The 27,084-nt window shown below is 39.1% G+C and overlaps 1 protein-coding gene and 1 long non-coding RNA gene across 2 annotated transcripts in view; one reads left to right on the top strand and one right to left on the bottom strand.

The window, feature by feature from the left end:
• The window catches only part of LOC134804062 (uncharacterized), a 211,024-nt gene that overhangs the window by 60,440 nt on the left and 123,500 nt on the right, over positions 1–27,084 (bottom strand). Inside the window, exon 15 of the mRNA XM_063776958.1 lies at positions 7,135–7,282. Coding sequence (XP_063633028.1) covers positions 7,135–7,282 — 148 coding nt within the window. The remainder of the gene's footprint in view (positions 1–7,134; positions 7,283–27,084) is intronic.
• LOC134804169 (uncharacterized) overlaps positions 1–27,084 on the top strand; it is a 150,746-nt gene that overhangs the window by 76,309 nt on the left and 47,353 nt on the right. The window lies entirely within an intron of this gene.

Genomic DNA, 27,084 nt, shown 5'->3' with positions numbered 1-27,084 from the left:
AAGCATAAGCTCGAGTTCTGATGATGGGATCCATGAGGAATCGAGGGAACTCCTCAAATCTTAATGGCATTGTATAGTGACTTTTGTATTTTCATCACGTAATCAAGGATTTACATTAAGAATAGTGGCATTTGATGAAGTGGTACTGCTGATGGTGATCAGAACGGAACTCCTCAACGACTGGTCCTTTTCTATATGATAGTTAAGCAAGTTACCCCACTGGCAAAACAAGCAAGACTTTGAATTCGACTTCTACCTGAACCTGGACCCGGACGCGGACCCGGACTCGGGATCGCGAATTCGGACACGGACCCGTTTTCTATTTGGTTGGTGTAAATGGTGTTGGTGAATTTTTTGATTAATTCGGGCGAAAACAGGAAGGTTATGATACCTAACCTTCCTGTTTTCGCCCGGTTAATGTTAATAAAGAGAAATTGTAAGAGATGGTATTATGCCAACCAACAACTCCAAAGTTTTTTCACATCGGTTTGTGGAAGATACTGTTTAGTTTATCTTTATTTAAAAATAAAAAAAATCTAATTGCATGATTTCATTCATGTTTTGTCCACTGTACACAGAATAAGTAATGATGTTACTATATCTCATATGTTCAGAATATTATTTGAATAAACTTAGGATAGGATAGTAGACATAAAATGTGTTTTTATATTTTTAAACCCAATTACTAGATTGCACATACATTAAAGTCATATTAAAATTCCATTTTGCGTAATAAAGATTTCAACATTTATCTTTGCAAAAGTAGATAATTGTAATATTCTAAAAGCAATATAAATAGATTAGGTTAGATTCGAGCTACAATGACATTAGGTTGGGTTCAAGGCAAAGTTGCAAGGGCCTCAACAAGGGAAAAAAGGGGGAGGGACTGTTGGCCTGGCTAAGTGAGCAGAACTCACCCACTAATCCCTACTACTGCCGTAAGCAGGTAATGAATTCCCAATGTATTAGGTATGGGTTTAATAAATTATAAATATATTTTATTGATAACATAATAATATACAAATACGTATAGGCATAAAGGAATAAATAAGCCTACAGTAATTACGTATACGGGTCCCACGGATGCGGATGTTGCTTACATAATCTCGTCTGTCAAGGAGTTTCGGCAGGAAAGCCCTTGGCAGACTTATATATTCCTGAAATGAGGGTTCATACCTACCGACTGGAATTGGTTTCATGGCGGTATCAGATGGGTTAGTGTACGGTAACCGATGGTCATCTTGCTTATAATCTCGTCTGCCAAGGTGTTTCGGCAGGAAAAACCTTGGCAGACTTATATATTCCTAAACTGGGGGTTCATACCTACCGACTGGAATTGGTTTCATGGTGGTATCAGATGGGTTAGTGTAGGGTAACCGATGGCGACCTTGCTTACATAATCTCGTCTGCCAAGGTGTTTCGGCAGGAAAAGCCTTGGCAGACTTATATATTCCTGACATGAGGGTTCATATCTACCGACTGGAATTGGTTTCATGGTGGTATCAGATGGGTTAAATTAGGGGTCCCGATGGCCACCTTTGAGAGCGTCTGCCAAGCACTTCCGGCAAAAAAAATACTGGCAGATTTCGCTTTTCTGTGTCTACATGTAAATTTCTAACTGCTGCCATAACTATTATTTCGGTATCAGATGGGTTAAATCAGCCCCTTGTTTCGCACCGGAAGTGGCCTTCTTTTTCGTACTTTCGGCAAGTTCCGCCGTGGCAGACTATCGAATTCGGACTTAGCATCACTTTTATGGGAAACCATTGTGCATTTCATCGTGGTATCAAGTCGGTTAGAAATTTTGCGGCCGGCTCTTCTACTAAAATTCATTCGACGCCCCCCGCCTCATCCGCTACGCCGCGTTCGGTGCTGTAACCTGCTGTGCACTTATGCGCTCCTAGTACTTCGCTTTCGGCATATCAAAATGGCTAACGTAAACACTTCTATGACGCCTATCGCCTATCTCTTGTACTGGTTGCAAGAGCATCATTGAAGATCAGCGATTTCTGAAATGTTTGGCATGCATGAACGCTTTTTGCCTCCTATGTGCGAATGTCCCAGGAAATGTATACGATGCGTTGACACTTGAACGCAGATTTAATTGGGCATGCCCAGAGTGCGTCTGGCGCCAAGCAAAAGGTGACAATACTAATACGCCAGCAGTGCGAGCAGCAATAATGGACCCCAGTATAATTCATTCTGTGCTTGACGAGTCCATGGAGTACAGTTTCCTGAACCATTCAACTGTTGCAACGCCGCAGCATATTACATTTCGAAACAAGGCTGTCACATCCTGTCAACCACAGGTGTATAATAATAGCGTTTTTAATAGTTCAGTGGACCTGGAAAGTTATCGGCTTTTGATCAGGGAGGAGCGTCAAAGCTGTCTCAATGAGTACGTCCCGAACCTCGTCAGCAATGCAGTGGCGAGAGAAATTACTCCGCTCGTCCAGAAATGGGCGGATTTGAGAACCAGAGTAAGTACCATCAAAGAAAGAGTGACTGCCCTTGAGGATAAGTTAAACCTCATGTCGGCCAGCAAACCCTCACCTGAAACCTACGCTTCTATTACCGTGAAGTCACAAAAACAGCAATCGCTAAGCAACAAAGTACCTAATCACGTGTCACTACCATCTCCTGGAACATCCACCTTAGGGCAGGTACAGTCACAGCCTATCACCGAGCAGCACACTAAGGAGCAAGGTATGGTTGATCACAATGGCAAGGCGGCTACGCCTAATGAAACGGGTGCTGATGCTAAGGGTCAAACAAAGAACCAGCAGCGCCCGCGCAAACCGCTCGATGTAAAGCGCGGCACAGCTGCTCCCGGTACTACGTGTCCCCCAGAGGCAGCTGAAAAAAGACGTCAATTTCATCTTTTCTATGTTAAAATGGGCACCACTGCTGAGCAGGTACGCTCTTACTTGGCAACAATCTGTGAAGAAGATGTTTGCTCTGTTGAGGCATTGAAAGCTAAAGGAAAATATGCTTCTTTTAAACTGGATGTCCCTCAGATGTTTGCTGAACGTGTGCTAGACCCCGCAAACTGGGCAGAAGATATTTGTATCAAGCCTTGGAAGTTGAATTTTCGCTCCTTTCGGAACAGTCGTGAGTCACAAGCATCATCTAAGACCGAAGAATAAAATTACTAAAACTTTGAATGTTATCTATCAAAATGTCAGAGGACTTAACACTGAACTCAACTTCTTTAGGAATAATTTGCTTTCTTTGGAATGTGATATCGTGGCAGTAACAGAGACGTTTCTAGTTTCTTTTAGACTGAAGCTATCAACGACTGCGAGCTTGCATGGCAAGAATGGAGTGTGATACGTCGAGACCGTGCCACTGGCTCGCGGGGAGGCGGAGTGATGTTCCTGGCGCGACCTGGGGTCGAAATACAACGACGTCAGGATCTTGAAACACCGTTGGGTGAGGACCTCTGGATATCATTTAAGCTCGAAAATGTTGTTTATTTTTTATGTGTTGTGTATATACCTCCTAGGGCCTCCGACGAACTATATATGAATTGGTTTCTAGCCGTGGAACATATGATAAACAACTTGAAAGGTGTAGTGCTTGTGTTTGGTGATCTGAATCTAAATCCAATGTATTCGTGTTGTTCGTTTGTATTTTATGTTATTATTCATATTTCTTAACCGTGTGTGGTTTGCAAGAGATGAATGGTGTGAAGAATGCATTCAATGGAAAGTTGGACGTCGTGCTGGTGTCTGAGTGCATTCATGGAGTCAGTGTACTTGAGATAGAAGGGGGTGGACTTGACTCATACCATCCAACGTTAGACATCTTGCTCCCATTAGCTTCCACGCTGAAACCTCCCTCAGAGCGAATTGATCATGGTAATGTTGACAAACAACAGGACTGGAATTTCCAGAAAGCTAATTTTGACCTCTTGTATGAACTTGTCTCCAAACTGAGCTGGCAGGAAGTTTATTCTGATGATGTTGACGTTGTGGTTGACAAGTTCTATAAAATTATTTATAGCGTATTTGATGCATCTATACCAAAGAAAATTCGCTCAAAGGGGACCACGAGACGTTATCCAGTCTGGTTCACGGCGGATTTAATTACTGACATAAAAGCAAAAGCTCGTATTCACCGGGATTGGAAAGCTACGAAAGATGTGGATCTTTACAGGCAGTTTGCCCTTCTTAGAACAAACCTAAAAAGCGGATTTCCTTAGCGTATGCACGTCATATTGATCGCATCCAAAACATGGTTAAATGTAATCCACGTTTATTCTGGCAGCACATAGATAGCCTTAAGTCGATGGGAGGGTTTGCGTCTAAAGTTACCCTGGAAGGGAAACAATTTGTCGGAGTGGAAGCAGCGGAGGCCTTCTCCAGATTCTTCTCCAGTGTCTTTTTGCCTGATGTTCCTCGCCTTGATTTAACTTCTCTACAGAGTAGAACCCAAAAAAGTCCTGCTCAAAACATTAACATAAAAAACATAACTATACAGGATGTAGAGACTGGTATTAAACATCTAAAGGGTAATAGCTCAATAGGGCCTGATAACCTACCGGCTTATGTTGTCAAGGGATGTATGGATTTCTTTAAAGTTCCTATATACCACTTATTTAATTTGGCTCTTTCTACTGGCAGGTATCCAAATCAATGGAAAATAACGCGGGTAAGACCTATTTCAAAATCTAAGGATACCGCCAGTGTCGACAACTACAGGCCTATAGTCGTGCTGTCTACACTAGCAAAATTGTTCGAGTCGATATTGCATAGGTTGATAACAGGGCAAATAAAACCGTTCTTGTGTGACTCGCAGCATGGTTTTAGAGCAAAGCGCTCCGTAGATACCAATCTGATGACCCTGACTGATACTATATCGGAGCATCTTGATAAAGGCGTCCAGGTAGACGTACTTTACTTTGATTTCAAAAAAGCAACGATGGATGACAGGCCTTCCACAGTCGGTGTATAGGTATTAATATGTTATGGGATGTGATTTGTTATTTCTGTTCTTCCTGTGTATGTTGTAGCTTGTACCTACTTTGTGTTATATTTTTCTTGTAATGAAATATTTTGTAAGCGTTTCTCGGCGCATTGGTATTTTTACTGTAATGCCGTGTAAACATAATTGTATTAAATAAATGACGAACCCTAAATTTCTGTAGGTATGCCCTTTTACAAATCCTAACAACGTGATCTCTGAAGGAAAGGTCAGCTGTGCTGTGAAGTGCACGCCCAGGCCCCTATTTCACCAAGTACGACAGGTACGAGAATTGTCAAAAAATGACAGACCTCTGTTTCACCACACCGACATTTGTCAGTGACAATTGACAAGTGACAGGTGACAGGTGACAATTTCGTAAATTGTTTTGTATAGAATTTCATATAAACATGACAGGTATTTTGGTACATTGTCCATCTTAAATTTAATGACAATTATTTTGTGAAACAAGTAATTTTTACTAGTCGATATATTTGTCAATTCTTGACAAGAGTTCGTTAGTTGCTTTCAATGTGCCGTGTTGTCATCACTAACATGATATTGATTGAGATCCCAATCCCATCTAATGCAGCGTATACGTACATTATTTGTTGACAAGGCGTGAAAGCATAATTTTTTTGTTACTTTTAAGTTATTTTTTCTGCAAATGCAAAGTGCACTGATGTCAAAGTAGAAATCTATTCGTACCTACTTTATATATCACCTCTGTTGCTTTCGCGGAGATTCATTTTCTAACCAAAACCCTAACTTTACCGTTAGTGCCCAACTTCGCCCAAGTATATTATTTTAAAAAAACAATACCTACCTAAACATACCTAATTTCACTACCGGTCCCCAACGTAATCAAAACTATACTGAGACTTATTCCAAATCCAAATCCTAAATGTTGAAGTACTAAACGCCTTCGTAGGTAGCAATTACTATTTATAGTGTTATTATGATTTCATGCTTGTTAAGAAGAATTTAAAAGCGATTTAAAGCGATTTGTACCCTAAAGGCGAATTTAGGGTACAAAGTTTTGCCAACGTTTGCCAATAACGGGGTTTGCTAACAACGAAAACACTACAATTGTCACCTAAGCCTGACACAGCTCCGATTTCATGTCAAGAATTACCGACAAATTGACAAACATGTCGACTTATAAAAACTACTCTTATTTCACCAAATCATTGTCATTAAATGAAAGATTGACAATTGTAACTAAATGCCTAAGCACTTCTATACAAAAACAATTTACGAAATTGTCTCTTGTCACCTGTCACTTGACAATTGTCACTCGACATATGTCACTGACAAATGTCGGCTTGGTGAAATAGGGCCCAGATCCCGCACCTCCGCAACGCGTTCTATGGCCGTCCCCTCCACAGTGTATCGATGATGTATCGGACTGTGTGACCGGCTAAAAGATATGATGAGCATTTACCAACGTTAAAGTAAAGTATATTTTTTTGACTCCATTGTACGACTCGATCAACATCATGCCTGTAATGCATCCTTGATTTCACGTACCAGTTTTAAGTCGTTAGCAAATAATAAACATTCTGAGTTTCTTACTACATACACCTGGGAGGTCATTAATCATCAGAACAAAATTCATTGGACCTAAATTACTGCCCTGACTGACTCCTGACCTCGTGTACGGCTTCGACTTGTACCCTGCACATCCACGTACTGGCGCCTATCCCGCATATAGCTGGCGAGAAATGCAAGCGTCCGCGGTGTACACCCCGCGACTGCCAGCATCTTCAGTAACATGTAATTATCTACCATATCAAATGCTTTTTTTAAATCAAAGTAAGTCACCGGCCAGGCCACACCGGCTGCGTGCACCGGCACGTAGACGTGCACGTGCGCGTGCGCCAGAATGTTAGAACCGCGCACGCACACGTCACGCAGGCGGTGTGTCGTCTCCGCACACACACCCCGTGTGCCCAGGCCTTTAGTGCAATAAAATCTAACCCCCTTATTCATAAACGTTTACTAAAGTTGACAAGCCGATAATAATCGTTTGTCCCTTTCTGACGTATTGGTATGATGGAAAGGGACAAACGATTATTATCGGCTTGTCAACTTTAGTAAACGTTTATGAATAAGGGGGTTAGATTTTATTGCACTAAAGGGGGTAAATAAATAAGTGTATATATTTACCGCGGCTGCAGAGTTTAGGGACTTCAATTAGACGTGGGATCATGATCTCAACCATTCGTGTAGGTACTTTTAATAGTACTAAAGGTACTAAGTAATTCTTTATGAGTTCCATCGCTTTACTCTCCACATACTGTCCGTGCTCATCTATCTGCAAAGTACAAACTATTAAGAAGCTAGAAGAAGCAACATTCCAAACTATGACACTAATAGGACTGGTTAGAGAAACTGAGGCAGAAAAGACTCCGCGCTGCCAGACCTCCTCCTCTAGACCTCATCATGCTTGTGATTGCTGTGGCAGGAGATGCCGATGCCGCTCTGGTATAGGACTCTTCAGTCATCGCAGACGTTGCAATCAACCTCCCCGCGACACCCGACGCTGCAACAATCATCTGAATAGATGACGTGGCCAATGGTGATGATGATGATGATGACACTAATGTAACTACTTTACTGTACCTCGCGCGTCCAATGATACCTAACCTATACCTATGACAGTTTCTTCTATAGTTCGCTTTAGCTTTGGATAATATGCTATACCTACCTAATTTAAAATAATAATATCTTAAGAAATATGTTTTCACCACACCAGATCGGAAAGGCTTACTTTGCACTTCAAAAACTGATAGCAAAGTTGCATTTTATTCACATGTGAGGCAAAGTAGTCAAATGCAAATTTTGTGTTGTTTTCTTATTTTTACTGGTAGAATTGACTTTTATATGATGATTTTGGATGATAAATATTTAATAACATTCATTTGGATTTGATTTTATTTGATATTTTACATTTAATATTTTCTCCGGGTTGGGGTGGGTAAAAAATCCGTGTTTCACTCGGGGGCAAATTTTGTTTAACCCTCGTGCTTTGAAACCCTCGCAACGTTCAAGATTCCATTTTTCAAACCACTCGCTACACTCGAGGTTCAAATTTGGAATATTTCGCTTGCTCGGGTATCAATATTAGCACGAGCGGTTAAACAACAACTTTGCCCCCGAGTGAAAAAATAACTATTTTATAAAACATGAGACATACAACACAAAGGGCATTCCCACATTATAGATGGGATTCGTTAATAAAGTGGCCATGCAATTTTATAGCTCGCTGTACACCCAGCAGTCACATTACATTACCTTATTTAATTGAATTTGTTTCTTTACTTATCTGTATAACGTTGACGTGTGATGTGATTCTAATAGGCAGGCATTGATATAGAATAAGAACTGGATACCCAATCAGCCGCCAAAAATGGCCCCGCAAAAGTAACGTTAAAACAGATCACGCGTTACTTTTTCGTTTAGTCTTGTATGGACCGCTCAAATGTGAAGTTGTCAACAATGTCGTAAAATGGTCGTAAAAATATGCAAAAATAACAATGATAAAACAAGGAAAAAGCATGGAATGTCTTTCTTTCGGTTAGTTCTTTGGATAGCATTACATATTTTATGTAATCTGGTGGTAATTTCATAGTTTTGAATAAATTATTTTGTTAGTACCAAAGAAGGGACGTGAAGGAACAAAAATCTAATGAGTCGATGTGAGGTCAATACTTTTTTATTTTTATATGGAATTCGTAAGATAAATAAATAAAAATAAAACTAAAAATCATTTATTTCAGGTTCCAGGACCCATATTACATTTACAAAAAAATAAAATAATAATAATAATATAAGAATCTCAACTATTTCCTTAACAACGAGTGTGGGATGCATCGTGATGTGGTGGCAGTAGATAGGAACCTCACGCCGCTTTCCTTGGCAAACGAGAACTGGCGCAAACCTGTGGTACTAAGTACTGCGGATCGCAAGGCGGCATGGGAGAGTAAGGTGCTACACGGGCGGTTCTACAAGGCCCTCACGGGACCCGATGTGGACCTGCTCGCGTCGGTGAACTGGTTACGATTCGGGGACCTCTTCGGAGAAACCGAGGGTTTTGCCTGTGCAATTGCGGACGAAGTGATGATGACGAACAACTATCGGAAATATATCCTGAAGGACGGTACGGTCGACATCTGTCGGGCATGCCGCCGTCCCGGAGAGTCACTCAGGCAAATCATTTCCGGTTGCTCTCATCTTGCTAACGGCGAGTACTTGCACAGACATAATCTCGTAGCCAGGATTATTCACCAGCAACTTGCTCTTCTATATGACCTTGTGGACCGCGAAGTACCCTACTACAAGTACTTACCTGCGCCTGTTCTCGAGAATGGTCGTGCCACGCTCTATTGGGATCGATCTATCATCACTGACAGGACTATTGTAGCCAATAAGCCTGATATTGTGATAATAGATCGATCGCAACGTCGGGCCGTGCTCGTTGACATCACCATCCCCCATGATGAGAATCTCGTGAAGGCCGAGAAGGACAAGTCCAGTAAGTACCTAGACTTGGCTCACGAGATAACCGCCATGTGGGATGTTGACTCGACGATCATTGTCCCGATAGTCGTTTCAGTAAACGGTCTAATAGCGAAAAGTCTCGACCAACACCTTGAGAGACTCTCGCTAGGTGGTTGGATCAAGGGTCAGATGCAGAAGGCGGTGATCTTGGACACGGCGCGGATAGTTCAAAAATAGATGACGTAATTTATGAATAGCCCCATATACACGACCAATAAGGGCTTACATCGACTAACTGTAAATGCTAAAACTGTCTGAACACAGTGACAACCACAGGATTTTTTTGATAAAGACCATAACCAATCAGTACCAGTAGCGACCTAAATGTCCCCGTGCACTATATGCAAAGAACGAAAGTGCGAAGAGTATTATGTAGATCTAAAATACACAGTTATTTAATAAGTTGAATTTATTTCAAGGAAAATAGTATTTAAACACGTATACTACTTATTAAAAATAAATTTGTTTTATGATAACTTACACGGGTTGTTACAATGAATTAATTTTATTTGAACTTCCGATCAAATTAAATTATGCTATTAAAATGAACCAAAGGGCCTCCATTCGTTCATTATTCTCGTTTGACGTAAATACAATGGTGACGTTACGTTTAGTGCCATCGGACTTAAAGTTTTAACAGTGTTGGTACTAATGTTTATAAATTTGACACTTAATGCTTACGACAGTAAGTTCTTTTCCGAACAAAACATTTATCTTGACTCAAAATTTACGTAAGCGTTTTTATCATCAATGCAAATTTGGCGCTTGTGTCATTCTGACCCACGTTTTGTTGACGTTTTTGTTCCGCTCTGTGTGTCTATTTCTAATATTAAGTCAGTGTAGGCAGGTACTTACGTGTGACATATACATAATATTGTATGTAATATGTATAATAACTCTACCTTTAGGCGTCTTGGTCTAGAGTTCTAGACTGTAAGCTTATTTGGGGCATTATCTATGAAAAGGGACCTTTAATTGTCGATGGCGCTTACGCTGCACAGCGTCGCGCGACTCGCGCGGCATTGTGTTTTAGCAGGGGATCTAAGGTCCCGTTTTCTAAGGGGACCTTGCATTTTGGAGACAAAGCAAACCGCTTGGAACAGGTGTTCCTGGGGGTGACCTGAGCTGATTAAGCCCGGTTGCCAAGAGGTTCCCCCCAGTAGGTGAGCAGGGGAGGGGGGGTAAAAGTGCCTCCGGCGCGCCTCACTCTAAGCTTTATATCTGCATACATCTCGCAACTATATCAAGTTTGGTGTCATTTTCGTATAATTCGAGGATGAAGAATTCATTTCTGTGACTAAATTTTCACTCACCCATACAAAAAATTCGAAAAATTCAAAATTAAAAAAAAAAAAAAATGATTTTTTTTTCGAAAATCCTCAACAAAATGTATACTATGGGGATTTGCTCTAGAAAAAAAATACCTGTGAATAGCCCAGTTCTCCTACTATACAGAATAGTAAACTTGTCAAACATTTTTTTCATAACTCTGTTAAAAAAAATGTTTTGTGTCGCGCGGCGTACCTGCATTGTAAGAGTGGTATGCAACGTTTAGGATTTTTAAGTATGTTTAGATGATTCTGATAAGTTGTTATTCTTCTGGTGGTAGATTACATTAATAAATTACTTCTGGACATGATATATATACATATATAAATAAAGATGTTGGGAAAACTTTCGCTAATAGAGTTAAGTATTATAAATGTGATAAAATTAACATAGGAGATGTTTGTCAAAAAATGCGGGTTAAAATAAGATATACAGGGCGAAATCGGGGTCGTGATTCTAACCTATTGTACTTAACTCGGTAAATTAATGCGGTGTTAGGTATAAAGTTAATTTTTAACTAATTGCAGCTATCCATTAATTAATCAGCAATTTAAGTATCCCAGTTGAAAACCAAATTATGGTTACCTTACAATTAATGTTAAAACCTATTTAATAAACAACTGATTAGACGAGTAAGAAATGTCAACCGTCACTGTTATGACAAAGTCAAAACTTTAAAATAAATAAAATCATTGAAGGATTGTACTTGGATTGTACATTGAGTTCATGAATTCTGGCAATTCTAAAGATAATTAAGCAGAAAAATGCCCGCGGCATATCCGTTTTCAAATGTTGAGCGGTCTGACATGGTAATGTTTTATTACCAAGCACGTCGTGCTACCACTGCTCGGAATTTATTTATTTATTTACTGCGAGAAGTGCCGGAACATTACTGGCATAACTTACACTATCAAAACGATGGTGCTTCGGCTCATTTTGAACACCGAGTACGCAATTACCTCGATGGGACGTTGGATTGGCCGCGGCGAACCCGTGGCATGGCCTCCCCGTAGTCCCGACCTGACGCCCTTGGATTTTTTTCTCTGGGGCGAAATCAAAAGATTGGTGTATGAACAAGAGTCCAACACTATCCTTCGATAGTTCGATAGCTTCGTCAGCGAGTTATTGGAGCATTAGAAAGTGTGAAAATGAATCACTTTGCTCTCGGCAGATTAAAAGATAACCTAAGGCGACGAGCCGAATTGTGTCGACAGCAAAATGGATCACACTTTGAGCAGCTCGTGAAGTAGGTATGTTTAAGTTTTGGTCGTATTTGTTAAAAGCTTGTGGAGTCTCCGTCCCAGTGATTGTAATATTATTTTAATAAAGTCTCTGAATTATTTTTTAAACTTTTTAATTGCTTTTACACTGAATGTAAAACCGAAAATAAGTGTTATCAATTAATTATCGTAAGTTACCACTACTTCCTTTACTAGGTGTTTGTCTTGTCAAGTCTGTAAAGGGTGACCATGACTCTAAATAAGAAATTATTTTGTATTTAATTTTTGTATGTACGAAAAAGATACAAATTAATGCACTCTAATCTACAGTGTTGTATTCCTAATTAAGTGGCAAGTCTTATTTTTCTTTCTTGCTACACGACCCCGATTTCACCCTGTATATTGTTCGTAATTGCCATTACATGCCCATGAGACTGTGCATTTTAGGTTTTTTTTAATGCAGTTGCACCTCCCTGCGCATTATGTTTTGCAGCGGCAACGAATAAGCTCTAAACAAGCAGCAGCCGCCGCAGGTAGGCTTGTCCATATGGGCTCCATGTTGTTTGGACCAGCCCCAGTCAGCAGGGCATGGTGGCTGTTGCTGAGGGGCTATAATCTGTCCCCAAACATAGACCAAATCCTACACCGGAACATGCGACACAACTGAAAACCGCCGTGTCGCCGAAATAATTTTCAACCAGGTTGACAAGGTGCAGAAAACCCTAGAGGAAAAGCAAACCGCTCTATGTGCGTTCCTTGATGTTGAAGGTGCTTTCGACAATACGCCCGCAGAGACCATACTCAATGGTATGAAATCAAAGGGAGTAGACGAAACCACCAGATGGGTACATAGCATGCTCTCGAACAGAGTAGCCACTCTGACCATCAATGCTATATATAGAGCATGAATTTTATACCACTAAAGGGTGCCTACAAGGAGGCGTTTTATCCCCACTATTATGGACCCTAGCAGTGGACCAACTTCTTGCAATCATGTCAGGCCAAGACTTTGATACCTACACAAGGATATGCCGACGACCTTGTAGTCATCGTCAAAGGCCCTTGCCTCAACACAATATCCAACCTAATGCATGGAGCTCTAAACACAATATTCAAATGGAGTAGAGAAAATGACTTGTCCATTAATCCGAGCAAGACTGTAATAGTCATTTAACCATTCACGAGGAAACGGAAGCTCGATAAACTCACAAAACCAAGACTTATTGGACAAATAATACCGTTCCCGGCAGAGGTTAAGTATCTAGGGGTCACCTTCGACCAAAAGTTAACTCGGAACCCTCACCTGAGAAACATTATACAAAAAGCGAAAATGGCCATGTGGTCACGCTGTCGAATAGCAGGAGCAAGATAGGGCTTAAAACCCAAATTGCTATGTGGTAAACACAGCGGTAGTGAGGCCAATTGTCACCTACGCCTCCGCAGTCTGGTGTAACAAAACCAGCCAAAAGACAGCAATAGACACTCTAAACAGCCTGCAACGCACGGCTTGTTTAACAGTAACAGGCGCCTACTCCTCGACACCGGGAGCGGCCCTAGATGCACTGCTGGACATCATACCACTCCACTTGCAGGTGCAAAAGGAGGCCAAGCAGTGCGTCTACAGAATATGCACACTAAACAGGCCAAAATGGCGCTCTCAGGCATTAACCAATCTAAAGGCCTGGGTTTTTGCGAATAGAACCCTTAGCATGCCCACTGATGACACGCACACCGAATGTCATCTCACCAAACTGTAAACAGTAGAAATACCTCCTAGAGACAAATGAATCAACAACCAAATGTACGTCGAAGAGGGAAGCCACATCTGGTATACAGATGGTTCTAAGAAAGGCAATGATGTATGATGTGGGATCTATGGTGAGAGATCTAAGCTCAGAGCTAGCGTCAGCATGGGCACACTGGCCTCAATCTTCCAGGCAGAAGTCTTCGCCATCAACAAATGTGCGGAAATCAACCTGGATAGAAACCTAAGACACCAGCTTATCTACATCAACTCAGACAGCCAGGCTGCTCCGCTGGCACTAGAATCCCTTGAGTCAAACTCAAAACTAGTCCAGAACTGTAAAACAAACCTAAATGCACCGGCTTACTCCAACAAAGTTACACTTAGATGGGTACCAGGGCACTCCGACATTAACGGAAACGAAGAAGCGGACGAACTTGCTAGAAAGGGCGCAGACACACCCCTGGTCGGCCCAGAACCCTTCTGTGGAAGCACAAAACGAGATGCATATTCTCTGCTCAGCAACTTAGAAAAAACGAGAGCAATCGATTGGTGGAAGTTCGTTAAAGGACAAGAACACTCGAAAGCTCTGATCAAAGGGTTCAACAGCAAAACTGCTAAGGAGCTTTTAAGACTCAAAAGGCACAAACCCTGCGCGTTGACCAGAATACTGACTGGACACTGCAAGTTGAACAAACATATGTTTCAAATTGGCAAGAAACAAGATGCGACATGCAGGTTCTGTCAGGAGTCAGAGGAGACTGCAATGCACATTCTCTGTTCTTGTGGACTACTAATGTCAAAAAGAAGTACCTACCTAGGTAGGTAGTGCGACACGTAGTGCAACCCTATGAGGTACAAAACATTACGGCCCAAAGAATCTGGAACTTTCTGGATGCAACGGGCATTAGTAATGAACTTAAAGGGCCGTCACAATAGATCAATGCTGGTCAATGCGACACTCAAAGGCCCACAACACCACAATAATAATAATAATGTCCCGCGGGGGCAGCTTGTGGCGAGCTGACGGTGAGTGACGACACCGCGGACCCCTATTCCAGAGGGCCCTGTCATCTGGCCCTCGCCTCTGTGCTTGCCTTGATTGGCCGGCCAGAATGGAGTCGCAAGACCTATGCTCCAGGTTCGAAGTGTAAAATGTCATAACGCCGGCGGCCTGCTGAACGGATTACCGGGATCTGGCTACCGCAGACTCACCTCTCGACAACCTCACAACCACTCCAAAGTGTTGGCCTGTTGTCGCACTGTGGCGTTGGCGAGTCACCACCTGTCATTTACAATTTTGAGACTGATTGTCACGGCAGGTGTCCGCTAGTCTCTCCCATAGCCCATTATCCAGTCCATCCAACTTTCAAATCTATAGCCCATGACCGTAGTTCCCATCGCAGCACAAAAGTGCTGCACTGCAATAGTCTTTGCACCTGGTGGGGACCATCTCCGGATGTATCACATTGTGCGTTCGGGGATAGTATCCACCACATGTATCCCTTGCTTTTAGATTAACGTGCCTTAAAGGGCCTCTGCGCTGTTGGCTTCGTCCCCACGTACGCCTCCCAAAGGTCCGGGACCCCATGGTCCCGAGATATGGAAAAGACATACAAATAATAATGTTAATTTTATCACATTTATAATACTTAACTCTGTTGGCGAAAGTTTTCCCAACATCTTTATTTATATATTTAATTTATATTTGTATATATATCACGTCCAGAAGTAATTTATTAATGTAATCTACAACCATAAGAATAACAACTTATCAGAAATCATCTAAACATACTTAAAAATCCTAAATGCTGCATACCGCTCTTACAATGCAGGTACGCCGCGCGACACAAAACATTTTTTTTAACAGAGTTATGAAAAAAATGTTTGACAAGTTTACTATTCTGTATAGTAGGAGAACTGGGCTGTTCACAAGTATTTTTTTTCTAGAGCAAATCCTCATAGTATACATTTTGTTGAGGATTTTCGAAAAAAAAAATCAATAGATTTTTTTTGAATTTTGAATTTCTCGATTTTTTTGTATGGGTGAGTGAAAATTTAGTCACAGAAATGAATTCTTTATCCTCGAGTTACACGAAAAAGACACCAAACTTGATATAGTTGCGAGATGTATGCAGATATAAAGCTTAGAGTGAGGCGCGCCGGAGGCACTTTTACCCTCCCTCCCCTGCCCACCTGCTGGGGGGAACCTCTTGGCAACCGGGCTTAATCAGCTCAGATCACCCCCAGGAACACCTGTTCCAAGCGGTTTGCTTTGTCTCCAAAATGCAAGATGGTGGACCTTAGATCTCCTGCTATTATATCGGACCATCGTTAATAATGTCGTAAGCGCCATCGACCATAAAGTCCCTTTTCATAGATAGAATAGAATAGAATAGAATACCATTTATTTCAGTATAAGTACACAGTTATACAAAACATACACAGAAAGAAAGGAAAAAAAACACTTATAACTAACTTGAAAAAACACTGTAACTAATATACACTGAAAAAGGTGAACACTCAGCATCATGCCGGGTCCTACTGGAGTAGTACCTGACGCTGTTCTTCCTTGGAATAATTAAAACTATAGGTAACTAATAATTACGACAATAAATAACAAAGCGACAATGAAGCAGCTGACATCAAGTGATAGTATGACTAGCATGGCCTAGAAAGTGTTACTTATATAAGTTATATACATAATATAAATAGATAATATATACTCCTCCTTTTCTTTTGGGGTGCTAGTATGTACTAGTGTAAGACAATTAGATAGTATGATTCTCTCTGTCTATGATTGAAATGAAGCAGACCTTTGACAAACTATAAATAGTTACAATACCTACCTAAAATTCGAAATTACTTGCTTTTTGACTTTTTGTTTATTTTTTATGCTTTTTTAAACGAAATTACTCTGACACTACTTTTTGCTTACAGAGAAGATAACTTATTACTCTTACTTTAAAAGCTTGCAAGGAAGTTAATTGCTTGAAGGGTGGCGGTAGGTTGTTCCAGCATTTTGTGGCGGTGTACTTAAACCTGCCACGAAATGCTGCAGTTTTGTGTTTGGGACACATGAGAAGTGTAGATATCCTTTGGCGCTGCAAAAACCGGAGTTTCTCATGCAGGTATCGAGGTGCTTGAGATTTCACAATCCCGAACAGTAGGCAAGCAAAGTGGAGAGAGCGCCTTGATTCCATGTTCATGAGATCACTTCGGTTAAGATATGGAGTTATGTGAGTTCTTGGTGGAATTATAAAACAGTAACGTGCACAGGCATTTTGGACTCTCTGAATCACTTTCACTGTGTGAGATAATAGGCAGGGACCTACAACTGTGTCAACATAATTAAGTTTTGATAATATCAGTGATTCGCATAGAGTAATTCTGAGGTCTATGGATAAGTAATTCCGTACTTGGGACAGAATCTTAAGTCTGTAGAAGCAGTTTTTAGCAGCATCGCAAACATGATTATAGAATCTTTAGTTTTCATCCATGATCACTCCCAGATTTTAAGCTTCTGTAACTTGTTCAATATTATTATCTCTTATTTTCAATTGTGGTACAAACTCATTAATTTTTTGCCTTTGTTTATTAGTGCCTATAACCATAAATTTAGTTTTTTTGGATTTAAAACTAGGTTACTACGTAAGCACCAATCGGCTATGCGATTCAGGTCCCGATTAATGGCGTCTACCGCAACTAAGGTTTCACTGGGTTGACATGGCAAATATACTTGTAGATCGTCGGCGTAGATATGATAGCTACAATTCTTTAAACAGTTTACTATATCCGCGCTATACAAAATTAATAATATTGGCCCTAATATTGAGCCTTGTGGAACTCCCCGAGGAACAGGTGAGGCCACAGAACAGCTATAGGTACCACTTTCACTGCACAGTTCCACCTTTTGAGAACGGTCTTCTAAATAACTGGAAAACCATTTCACCGCAACAGAGTCGAATCCATAGTAAGCAAGCTTGGATATAAGTAGGTTGTGATTAATTGTGTCAAATGCACGCGAAAAGTCCAGTAAAGCCAATAACGTTCGGTTTCCAAGGTCTGCCTCTGACAAAATGTCGTCGACGACATCTAGTAGTGCTGTCGCTGTACTACGACCTGCTATAAACCCGGATTGTTTTCCAGGCAAGATCCCATTAGCATTAAGATATTCCGTTAGGTACTTGTTGACAAACGATTTTTTCAACTACTTTGGACAGAAATGGTAAAATGTTGATCGGTCTGAGATCCTTGTAATCAGCCGGGTTATTATTTTTAGGAATTGGTTTGATTCGTGTTTCCTTCCACATATCCGGAAAAACTCCAATTTGGATAGACTTATTGAGTAAAACTGTAATAATTTTCAGGGTGTGTCAGTATGATCATGTCACGTGATATCCCATCTGCACCTTGGGCATTTGACTTAATTTTCATGATAATTTTGGAAACAATACTGCCCTCATAGTCTAAAAGGCAGTTTTTCGACATTTTGCCAAAATTGACTTTTTGTGATATTCGTAATGTAGTTTTTCGATAAGTGGCTTAGTTTTCGAGAAAAATATCGTAAAAAGACCGTATTTGCACTAATATTCTAAGCGTTCCTAGTCTAAAAAGCGACTATTTGACAAAGCCAGGCTAAAACAACGTATATGCAGCTATACGCTTTTTATCGCTCTGGTTTGTGTAAAATCTTATCCACCATGTCTAGCCTAAAATAACGTATAAGCCAAAAACTAGGCTATAAATACGTAAAAGACGCTATACGCGCTTTAAGATTAGGATCTTTAGCAAAATTTTAGATCTGATACTAGTCTAAAAAATCGTATAATATTTTTTTTTGTTTAAATGTGCCATACGTCATTTAAGCCTAGTGTCACTTAACTTTTTTACGTCACCATAATAGTCTTTAGAAACGTATAAATGTTATACGTTCTTCTTATTTTGTATGGACGTCGTATTAAACGCAAACAAACTTTTATAAAGGTTGAAAGTGCGTCTAACTAGTCTATAACGCAGTATATGCTCCAAACTTCGTCATGCTCCCCGCGCGCCGAAAGACACCCTTATGCTAAGTAAAAGCCGTCAGCCGCAAGCGCAGGCTTGTAACTGCCGGTATGCGAGCGGAGGTGGCATTTTGCGCGCGAAATGTTGACCGAACGCCAAAGTAAGAAAAATACTTTATTATTGCATTACCATCATAATAATATGTTATCAATAATATGTAGTGTTTGCAATTAGTACCTTCGAGTATTATCATTTTTATCAAGGACACGCTTTACGCTCGACAGCAAATACGTCTTTCTAGCGTAGTTTGTGATGGTGAAATTGTTCATACGTACTTTTCTACAGCAAACGTTGTTTAAGTTTTATTTTTTCACTCGACGGTTTGACTGCTTTTATTTAAATAAAATGAAATTTATATTAGAGCTAATTGTATCGGGTTTAATTCCCTATAAGCCAAGTAGGTATTTGACATTACGAAGAGTTTAAATCTTAATGAAAAATGTTTTAAAGGGAAATTTAATGAGAATTCTTATGGACAGAATATCATTTTCCACCTAAGTATTTAGATAACCAGGACAAAGGACCATGGGCATCTTTGTATGGAACCTGGGTCCATCCAACAACCAACTGAGGCCATTAAATACCTAAGTGGGTTTTATCTAGTTAATATCGCACCATGGGCCCCAAGCAATGCCTCAAGCGGAATTGAATTATTTTTATTGTAGTTTGCCAATATCTAACCACTCACTTGGTTTTGGTAGCCTAGTTAGTCACCTGACGTCACTGTTATTATCTAGGCAATATATTTCGATAAGAAATATCGTAAATTAATTACTGAAAATTATATTACGTTTTATTTATCATAGTATTTATATATTACCGTATTATCTATTACGTTTTATAAAAAAAACAATATGTATTTTAAAATAAGTTGGTATGTTTGTGTATTAGGTAATAGTTGTACGTTAAAATAGTAAAAGCTATGAGTTTGTAATCTAATAGAAAAATAATTTTATTAAAATTTGAATCTCATTTTTAATTACAACCGCTAAAAGGCGTTTTAGAATTAAATAAATGACAGAGTATGTGCAGGAATTAATGCGAGTATAGTTTTATTGCTAATGTAGACTACATAGGTCGCTAACGTCTTACCGTGCTATGAAACTCTCGATGATTCGATGCCTATTGATAACAAACTAAAATAACTATTAGAGATGTCACGAATTCGGTAAAACATTATGTATTATTTTGATTTACGTGTATGCGAAAACTGGTCACCTACAAAGATAAATGGTTGCTAAGATTTAAGTCAGCAGCAAGCTGGGTTCTCCATACAAACGTAGTTACGGTCTCATTTTAAAACGATTAGCTAGATTGCTCTAAAACTTTGTACTCACTAAAGGATAAGGTATATCTACTTATGCCTGTAATTAATGTGTAGCTTCAGATACCATAGTTAAAAAAATACAGCGAATATAAGTTTTTCATACAAAATTTATTTTTCCTCTATTTCATTAGTTTTGTTGGAATATAAACTAATTAGGTACTGGTATAGATATATCTCATGTTATTGTATGTGCAATTTATTACAATCCAACACGTTGTTTTAAAATGAGTACGAATCTCCGTTTTTATGGGAACTAAAAATTCGGCTGAGCTTATTGCGGACTCTTTTAAGTTTCGTTGCTCATGCTCATTAGAAGTACATGTAATGTTATTAGTAGAGTCGAGTAAATCTAGCCTATGATACAAATAAAATCAGAAAGACCGTACACTTTAAAAATTTGTTACATATTATGGGGTTATTCCCACTAGTTAGGTATCTACCAGCAAGTTGTTACCAGTGGTAACTACTGGGAATTTATTTCCCACCTTTCTTCCCAGTAGCTACCACCAACTCGGTGTTGTGGTAACTACTGGGAATTTTTTTTCCAGTAGTTACCACTGGTAAAAGGTGGGTTTTTTTTGCTAGTAGTTACCACCAACATTTTTTTACAGTACAGTTTAAATGTCTTTTATTATATGACAAAAAATACTATACTACTAGGCTATTATTAAAAAAACGAGGTCTAGCGATTCCTTTTTGTATTATAATCTTAATTACCACACAAAATTAACACATAAATCTGGTTATTCCCACTAGATACCATCAAGTTGGTACAGTTCAATAGTAATAAAAACAGTATAAGTAGAATACTATAAAAATAGAGGCTTTACAAAATTGTAGTGGTAACTACTGGGAAAAATATCCCATCTTTTACCAGCAGTTTACTGGGAAACAAATCCCATTAGTTACCACTGGTAACAACTTGATGGTAACTAGTGGGAATAACCCAATTTATGTGTTAATTTTGTATGGTAATTAAGATTATAATCCAAAAAGTAGTCGCTAGATCTCGTTTTTTTAATAATAGCCTAGTAGTATGGCGTTTTTTGTTCGTATATAAATAAACATTTAAACTACGTGACTGTTTTTTATTGCCATTTCTTCCATAAATACTAATCAATAAAACAGTATATTTCGTGTTTTTGGTGGTATACGTTTTTTTACACTGGCACGCTAGTCGAAAATCTGGACAAAATCTTAATTTTTCCTAGTATACTAACCAAAAAGGCCGAATAGCTGCTATAAGGTCTTTTAACTTAGGATTTCAAGTGCGAATTATACATTGTCACTAAGCAAAAAAGCAGCATGTGACATATACGGCGTTTTTACCTAGTTTCTACTTCGTAACTAAGTTAGAACGCCGCATAATGCATGTTTACCGCCTTCTTGACTAGTACGACCTACACATTTTTAAGCTTAATACTAATCTAAAGTGGTTTTTATAAAATTAAAAAAAACTGAGCTGTTTAGAAACATACTTATAAATACCTAAAATAAGTACATATATACATATACCTACCACATACAAAAAGAAAAAATGGAAAAAGGTTTTCCGTTTCGTAGAAATTCAAAAAATATATTTGGGTTGGTTTTTTGCGATTAACTCGAAACTAGCTTTTGTCGAAAAACTGCCTTTTAGACTAGGACGGCAGAATAGCTTCATTCACCGGTTTTAAGCTAAATGAAGACGCGCCGAAGCGGTTAAATTCATAAAAGGTAAGTTCAGAGATCGCGACACTATCATTTCCTGGGAGAGTAAGGAAATGAGCATTGATTAAATTTGGGTCATTTAAGTTGGGAGGAAGATTATACTGTTTTGAATTGAAGCTAACAATATCACGTTTAATATTTTTCCACAGTTGCCGTGGATTTTTTGAACTATTATTAATATTATGTTGGAAGTATGCCTTTTTTTTCAGACCACAAAGCCTCATTTACGACACCTTTTAGTTGCTTGTAATACAGTTTATGGCAATCTAGTTTAGACGTGCGAAATTTAGAGTGGGCTTCATCTCTCACTTTCGTCATTTCCCTTACCGTAGGTGTTATCCATGGGTATTGGGTAGGTATCCTTGTTTTTTAATTAGGGTTTTATTTATTGGAGCATATGTGTCATAGATGTACAGTATGTATGCATTAAAAGCTTGGACGGAGTCGTTGATATTATCGTTTAAAAGTCGATCCCAATTGACAGATTGAGTAAAAGCATTAAATTCATTCAAGGCGATATCTTTCAAAGGTCTGTAAACTATAAACCTAGGCAACGGCTTGGGTTTTCTAACGCATAAGTTACAAGAGATAAATGCATGGCTGCTAAGATCTGGGACGTTGATCACGTCTTCAAGTTGGTAACGCAAATTAGATGACGTCACATTCGTTGATTGATTAATAAAATTACCTATAAGTAAATGGAATTTAAAGTCAAAGTCAAATGATTTATTTGTAAACATAGGTAACAGTATTGGTACCTACTAAAAATAGGTAGGTATGTGAGAAAGCCATGTTTCGCCGACAGGCATACAAATTTGAGATATACACATACCAATTAAAATACATTATTTCATGCAAATATTGATACATAGGTACTTAATAATATTATATAAATCAATTACTTATACAGTAAATTTAATTGTCAAATAGGTATAGTTAAAATCATATTAAGTTCATAATTGCGCGTATTACTAATTTATTAGAGTCTATTCATATTTTATGTCTGTAAGTCATGCATAATAATATGCAGGGTGTGGCCCTTAATAAGAGCAAAAAAATTAAACTGGAGGTTCCTTGGAGTACCCAAAGTTACCACCAAGTGGTCCCGATGGTTCAAAATCATTTCAAAATTCTTAATTTAGGAGAAATTTTAATGTAAAGTCAAGTTCAGCAAGCAATGGATTTTAACATTGCGTTACGGTCGCTTATCTGTCGTAAGATGTGTCATGGTAACGGGACATCTTGGTACGCGCCTTTTAGTACAATTTATTTTAAAAATGAATACAGAGAAAAGTAGCTCTTATTATTAGGAAATCAGAACTCATTCAATATGCAATGACACGTTATGTTTTGTTGACAAACTCGAAAAAACTTTTTTTGCTATGTAATGGAAACAGTTTTTAAAATAATTTATTCTCGTAATAAAAACCTCCATAAAACACTTAACTTCATTACCTACCTATTTGAAAAATGCTTTGAACTTTGTCAATATTGACAACTGTCAAGCGAATGCATAACAATTATTTATGTAATTCAATCTAAACAAGATGACTGAATTACATGATTGAATGGTGGAGCTAGAAGAAGTTCAAACCAAGCTGTTGCACCGCAAATGATTTCCCGATCGGAGGCAGACTGACAGTGTCATCGTCAACGTTGAACGTACCTACTTAGTGCCTAGTGCCACGTTTGCGGGACAACGAGCCTGTAGCCGGGGCCCGGGACGGCGATGCAGCCTATCAGCCAGCGTGATACTTTTGTATACCAGACGTATACAAAAGTATAATAAGGCCGGTTTTTATGTATGGTAGCGAGACGTGGGCAACGACTCAAGGCACGTGCATACCATCCAAGTCGCCGAGATGAAGATGCTGAGGTGGATGTGCGGCGTTACCAGGCTCGACAGAATCCGTAACGAGTACGTACGAGGAAGCCTTGGGCGTGCGCGACATCACCGATAAAATGCAGGAGAGCAGGCTGCGATGGTATGGTCACGTAAAAAGAAGGCCCTCTGTGGAAGGATGTAGTGCTAAAGGACTTGAGTGACTACAAGTTATCCGAGCACGATGTCGTGGACAGGGCGAAGTGGAAAAGGTTAAGCAGGAAAGCTGTCCCCACCATCATGTGTGATAATTAGCTAGGAAGAGAGAGAAACGTAGCTACGATGTGGTCAAAGTGATCTTTGTATGAAAAATTAAACTTTCCATTCCAAAAACTTCTTAGAGACTTTCACTTTCCACAACTTCCTCATCTGTACTGTACATTGCTCTGAAGCGGCCAACTAACCAAATTGGTTGGCGGTTCTTTAGTGTTATCGAAGGTACTTTATTACTGAAAAGAACAGAGGGCTGAGCTAAGATGCCAATCGCTTGCGCCGTAGTGAACGAAACGGTTATCTCTCTCTATCACGCGTCGATATTAGTGCGACAGAGAGAGAGAGAGAGAGAGATTAGGGTATCGTTCACTGCGGCGCAAACGATTGGCATCTTGGCTAAGCACCCTGTACATATTTAGTACTTTTGCAAAGACTGCATGCAAAAACATCAAGTACGTTGCTTTTTATTAGGGCGCCTGTACGCGGGGGCGGGCTTTACGCGTCTCGTGTACATAGCGCGGAGGTGCGGCGGCGGTGCGGTGTCGGCGCGGAGGCGGTACCGTGTACACGAGCCCGTGCGGCGGCGGTGCGGTGTCGGCGCGGAGGCGGCGCGGAGGCGGCACCGTGTACACGCGCCCTTATAAGTAAAGTTCATAATTATTACAAAAATCAGAGATACACTTGTCTCTATTATTGCCAGTTCATAGAAATAATAAAGAGAGCATACGTAAATAACTGTTTGTTTAGAGTCTGTGCGGAAAGAGATGAGTCGTGGAATGTATGGGGCCCAATACACTCTACGACTCTTTTCTATCCGCACAGAATCTACCACTGTTTTCTACCGGAGTGCGTCGCCTTTCAAAAAGTGCATAATTATTGTATTAAACCTTCACAGTCACATTGGCATTGGCAAAGTGCCCTGGTAGCAGAGAAGCCATTATTACGAATAAAAAAAAAAAATAATTATGAACTAATCAATTATGCACGTGAAATTATGTAACATAGTACTATTAACGAAACAAGAGTAAATGTTAACCGAGCTTTATTGTCAACTCAGAGCTACGAATGTGGGTGCACCAAATGTGATTCTGATTGTGACCGTACGCCGTGTACAGGAAGATGAATTAGCTGTGAAATTCTTCGTTAGTTTTGAGACTTTCTACACCTAGTATTGCACATGTCGATGTCGTGTCGGAGCGGAGTCAAACGGAGAACAGGTTGTACTGTCGTTGTCGTGAAAAGGAAACATTCTTACAAAATTATAAAAGTGCAAGTTTTCTCGTGAATCGTGAAGTGGTTATCCGGTAAGATTGGCATAATTACTATCAGTGATTTTATTAAAGTGCACTATTTTAGTTGGAACTGCTTAATAAATAGCTCAAGTTACTTTATAGCATTTTACTCATTTCGTCCTTTTGATCAGGTCTATTTGATAAGAAAACTGTTAAGTAATGTCAGAGATACATATAACTCCGTATAAGATAAATAAAGTCTAAGAAAAAAACGTGCCTCGGACGGCCAAGAAAAAGTCATTCTCGAATAGATGGCGCCATTACCTTTGGCCTATTCTCAGCTAGATGGCGTTAACGACACCGCTTGGTATTTAACAGTTTTAACTTTAACACATATCAGTGAAGGAACATGGGTCAGTATGGAACAATAAAAATTAAGAATCATTTATCCGTAAACATATTTTGATTATTTTATACATTTTCAATTTTATTTTATGTTTTAATCGTGTGTCGATAGATGGCAGTAAATGTACCGTGACTACAAAATTGACAATGACAGGACCCCTCTGTACTATCTATTATTTTTGGTAATGTTGAAAGATGTGACTATTTAATTAGAATTGCATATGTTTAAAAAGCAATTTTGATGTATTTAATAGGTTTTTCAATATTATTGATAACGATCGTAAATGTCAATGTCAAGTAATCCGACTGGACACATAATGTCTGCAGTACATTGCTGGGTCGATTAATTTTGTTAGAAAATAATAAAAAAAATTTTTTTCATTTTAATTACTTGAAACTAGTTTAATTTTTTGCTCTTATTACGGGCCACACCCTGTATACAATAGAATTAATAACAAGCTAATTTAAAGTACCTATCACCAAGAAACTCTGGCTACGAATAATAGCACTTAGAAATTAATAATTTATTCAAGACATTTTAAAACAAGTGCAGTGTTTTCATTCTTAGAGCTATAGGAATTTTATTGAAAATCTTGCTCGCCAGACAAAACACACTTTTCCGCACTAGTGCAGTTAGAGATGGGCGCCGGCGGGTAAATACCGGGAAAATACCCAAAACTACCCAATCTACCCGATATTTACCCGTATCTACCCAAATTGTTGGGTATTTAAAATTTGTTCGTATAATTGAAGAAATTCATTATATAACTAAGATATATCAATATTATTATCGTATAAATATGAACATAAGTTAAAATAAAGTATGCAAATCACAGTCACACAACTTCTTTGTACAAAATTAATGTATATTTTTTCGACGAGTGCAATGTTCACTGATTTGTGGTGTAGGAATGTTAATTTAATTAAGCTATTTTATGCCGTATTATTTACATTTCTTTGTTAATTTGTGTATAACTATTTTACGTATATATATATTTTTCTCTTTTTTTTCGGTATTTTTTTATTTATTTTATACCTACTAGAGATGCAACGGATAGTTGTTTGGCCGGATACCGGATACCGGATATTCGGCCTAACCATCGGCCGAATATTCGGTATCCGGCGGCGGAATATTCGGCCGGCGGACAGGGTTGGGCAAAATACTGGCTTCCACGTATTTCAAATACAAATTACAAAATACATTTTTAAAAGTATTTGAAATACCAAATACAAACTACTTTGGTGACTGGTATTTGAAATACAAAATACAAATAACAGTGTTTAAAATAATGTATTTCAAATACAAAATACAAAATACTTTTCATTTTTTTTGTTTAATCATTTAGTTTTTTTAACGAATATCCTTCCCTAAAAACTTATAGGGTCATTGCGCTTGTTTTCGTCCAGCTCTAGTTTTCGTCCACTTG

This window comes from Cydia splendana, chromosome Z (genome assembly GCF_910591565.1).
Source record: "Cydia splendana chromosome Z, ilCydSple1.2, whole genome shotgun sequence".
Lineage (NCBI taxonomy): Eukaryota > Metazoa > Arthropoda > Insecta > Lepidoptera > Tortricidae > Cydia > Cydia splendana.
This window is presented reverse-complemented; position numbering and strand designations above follow the sequence as displayed.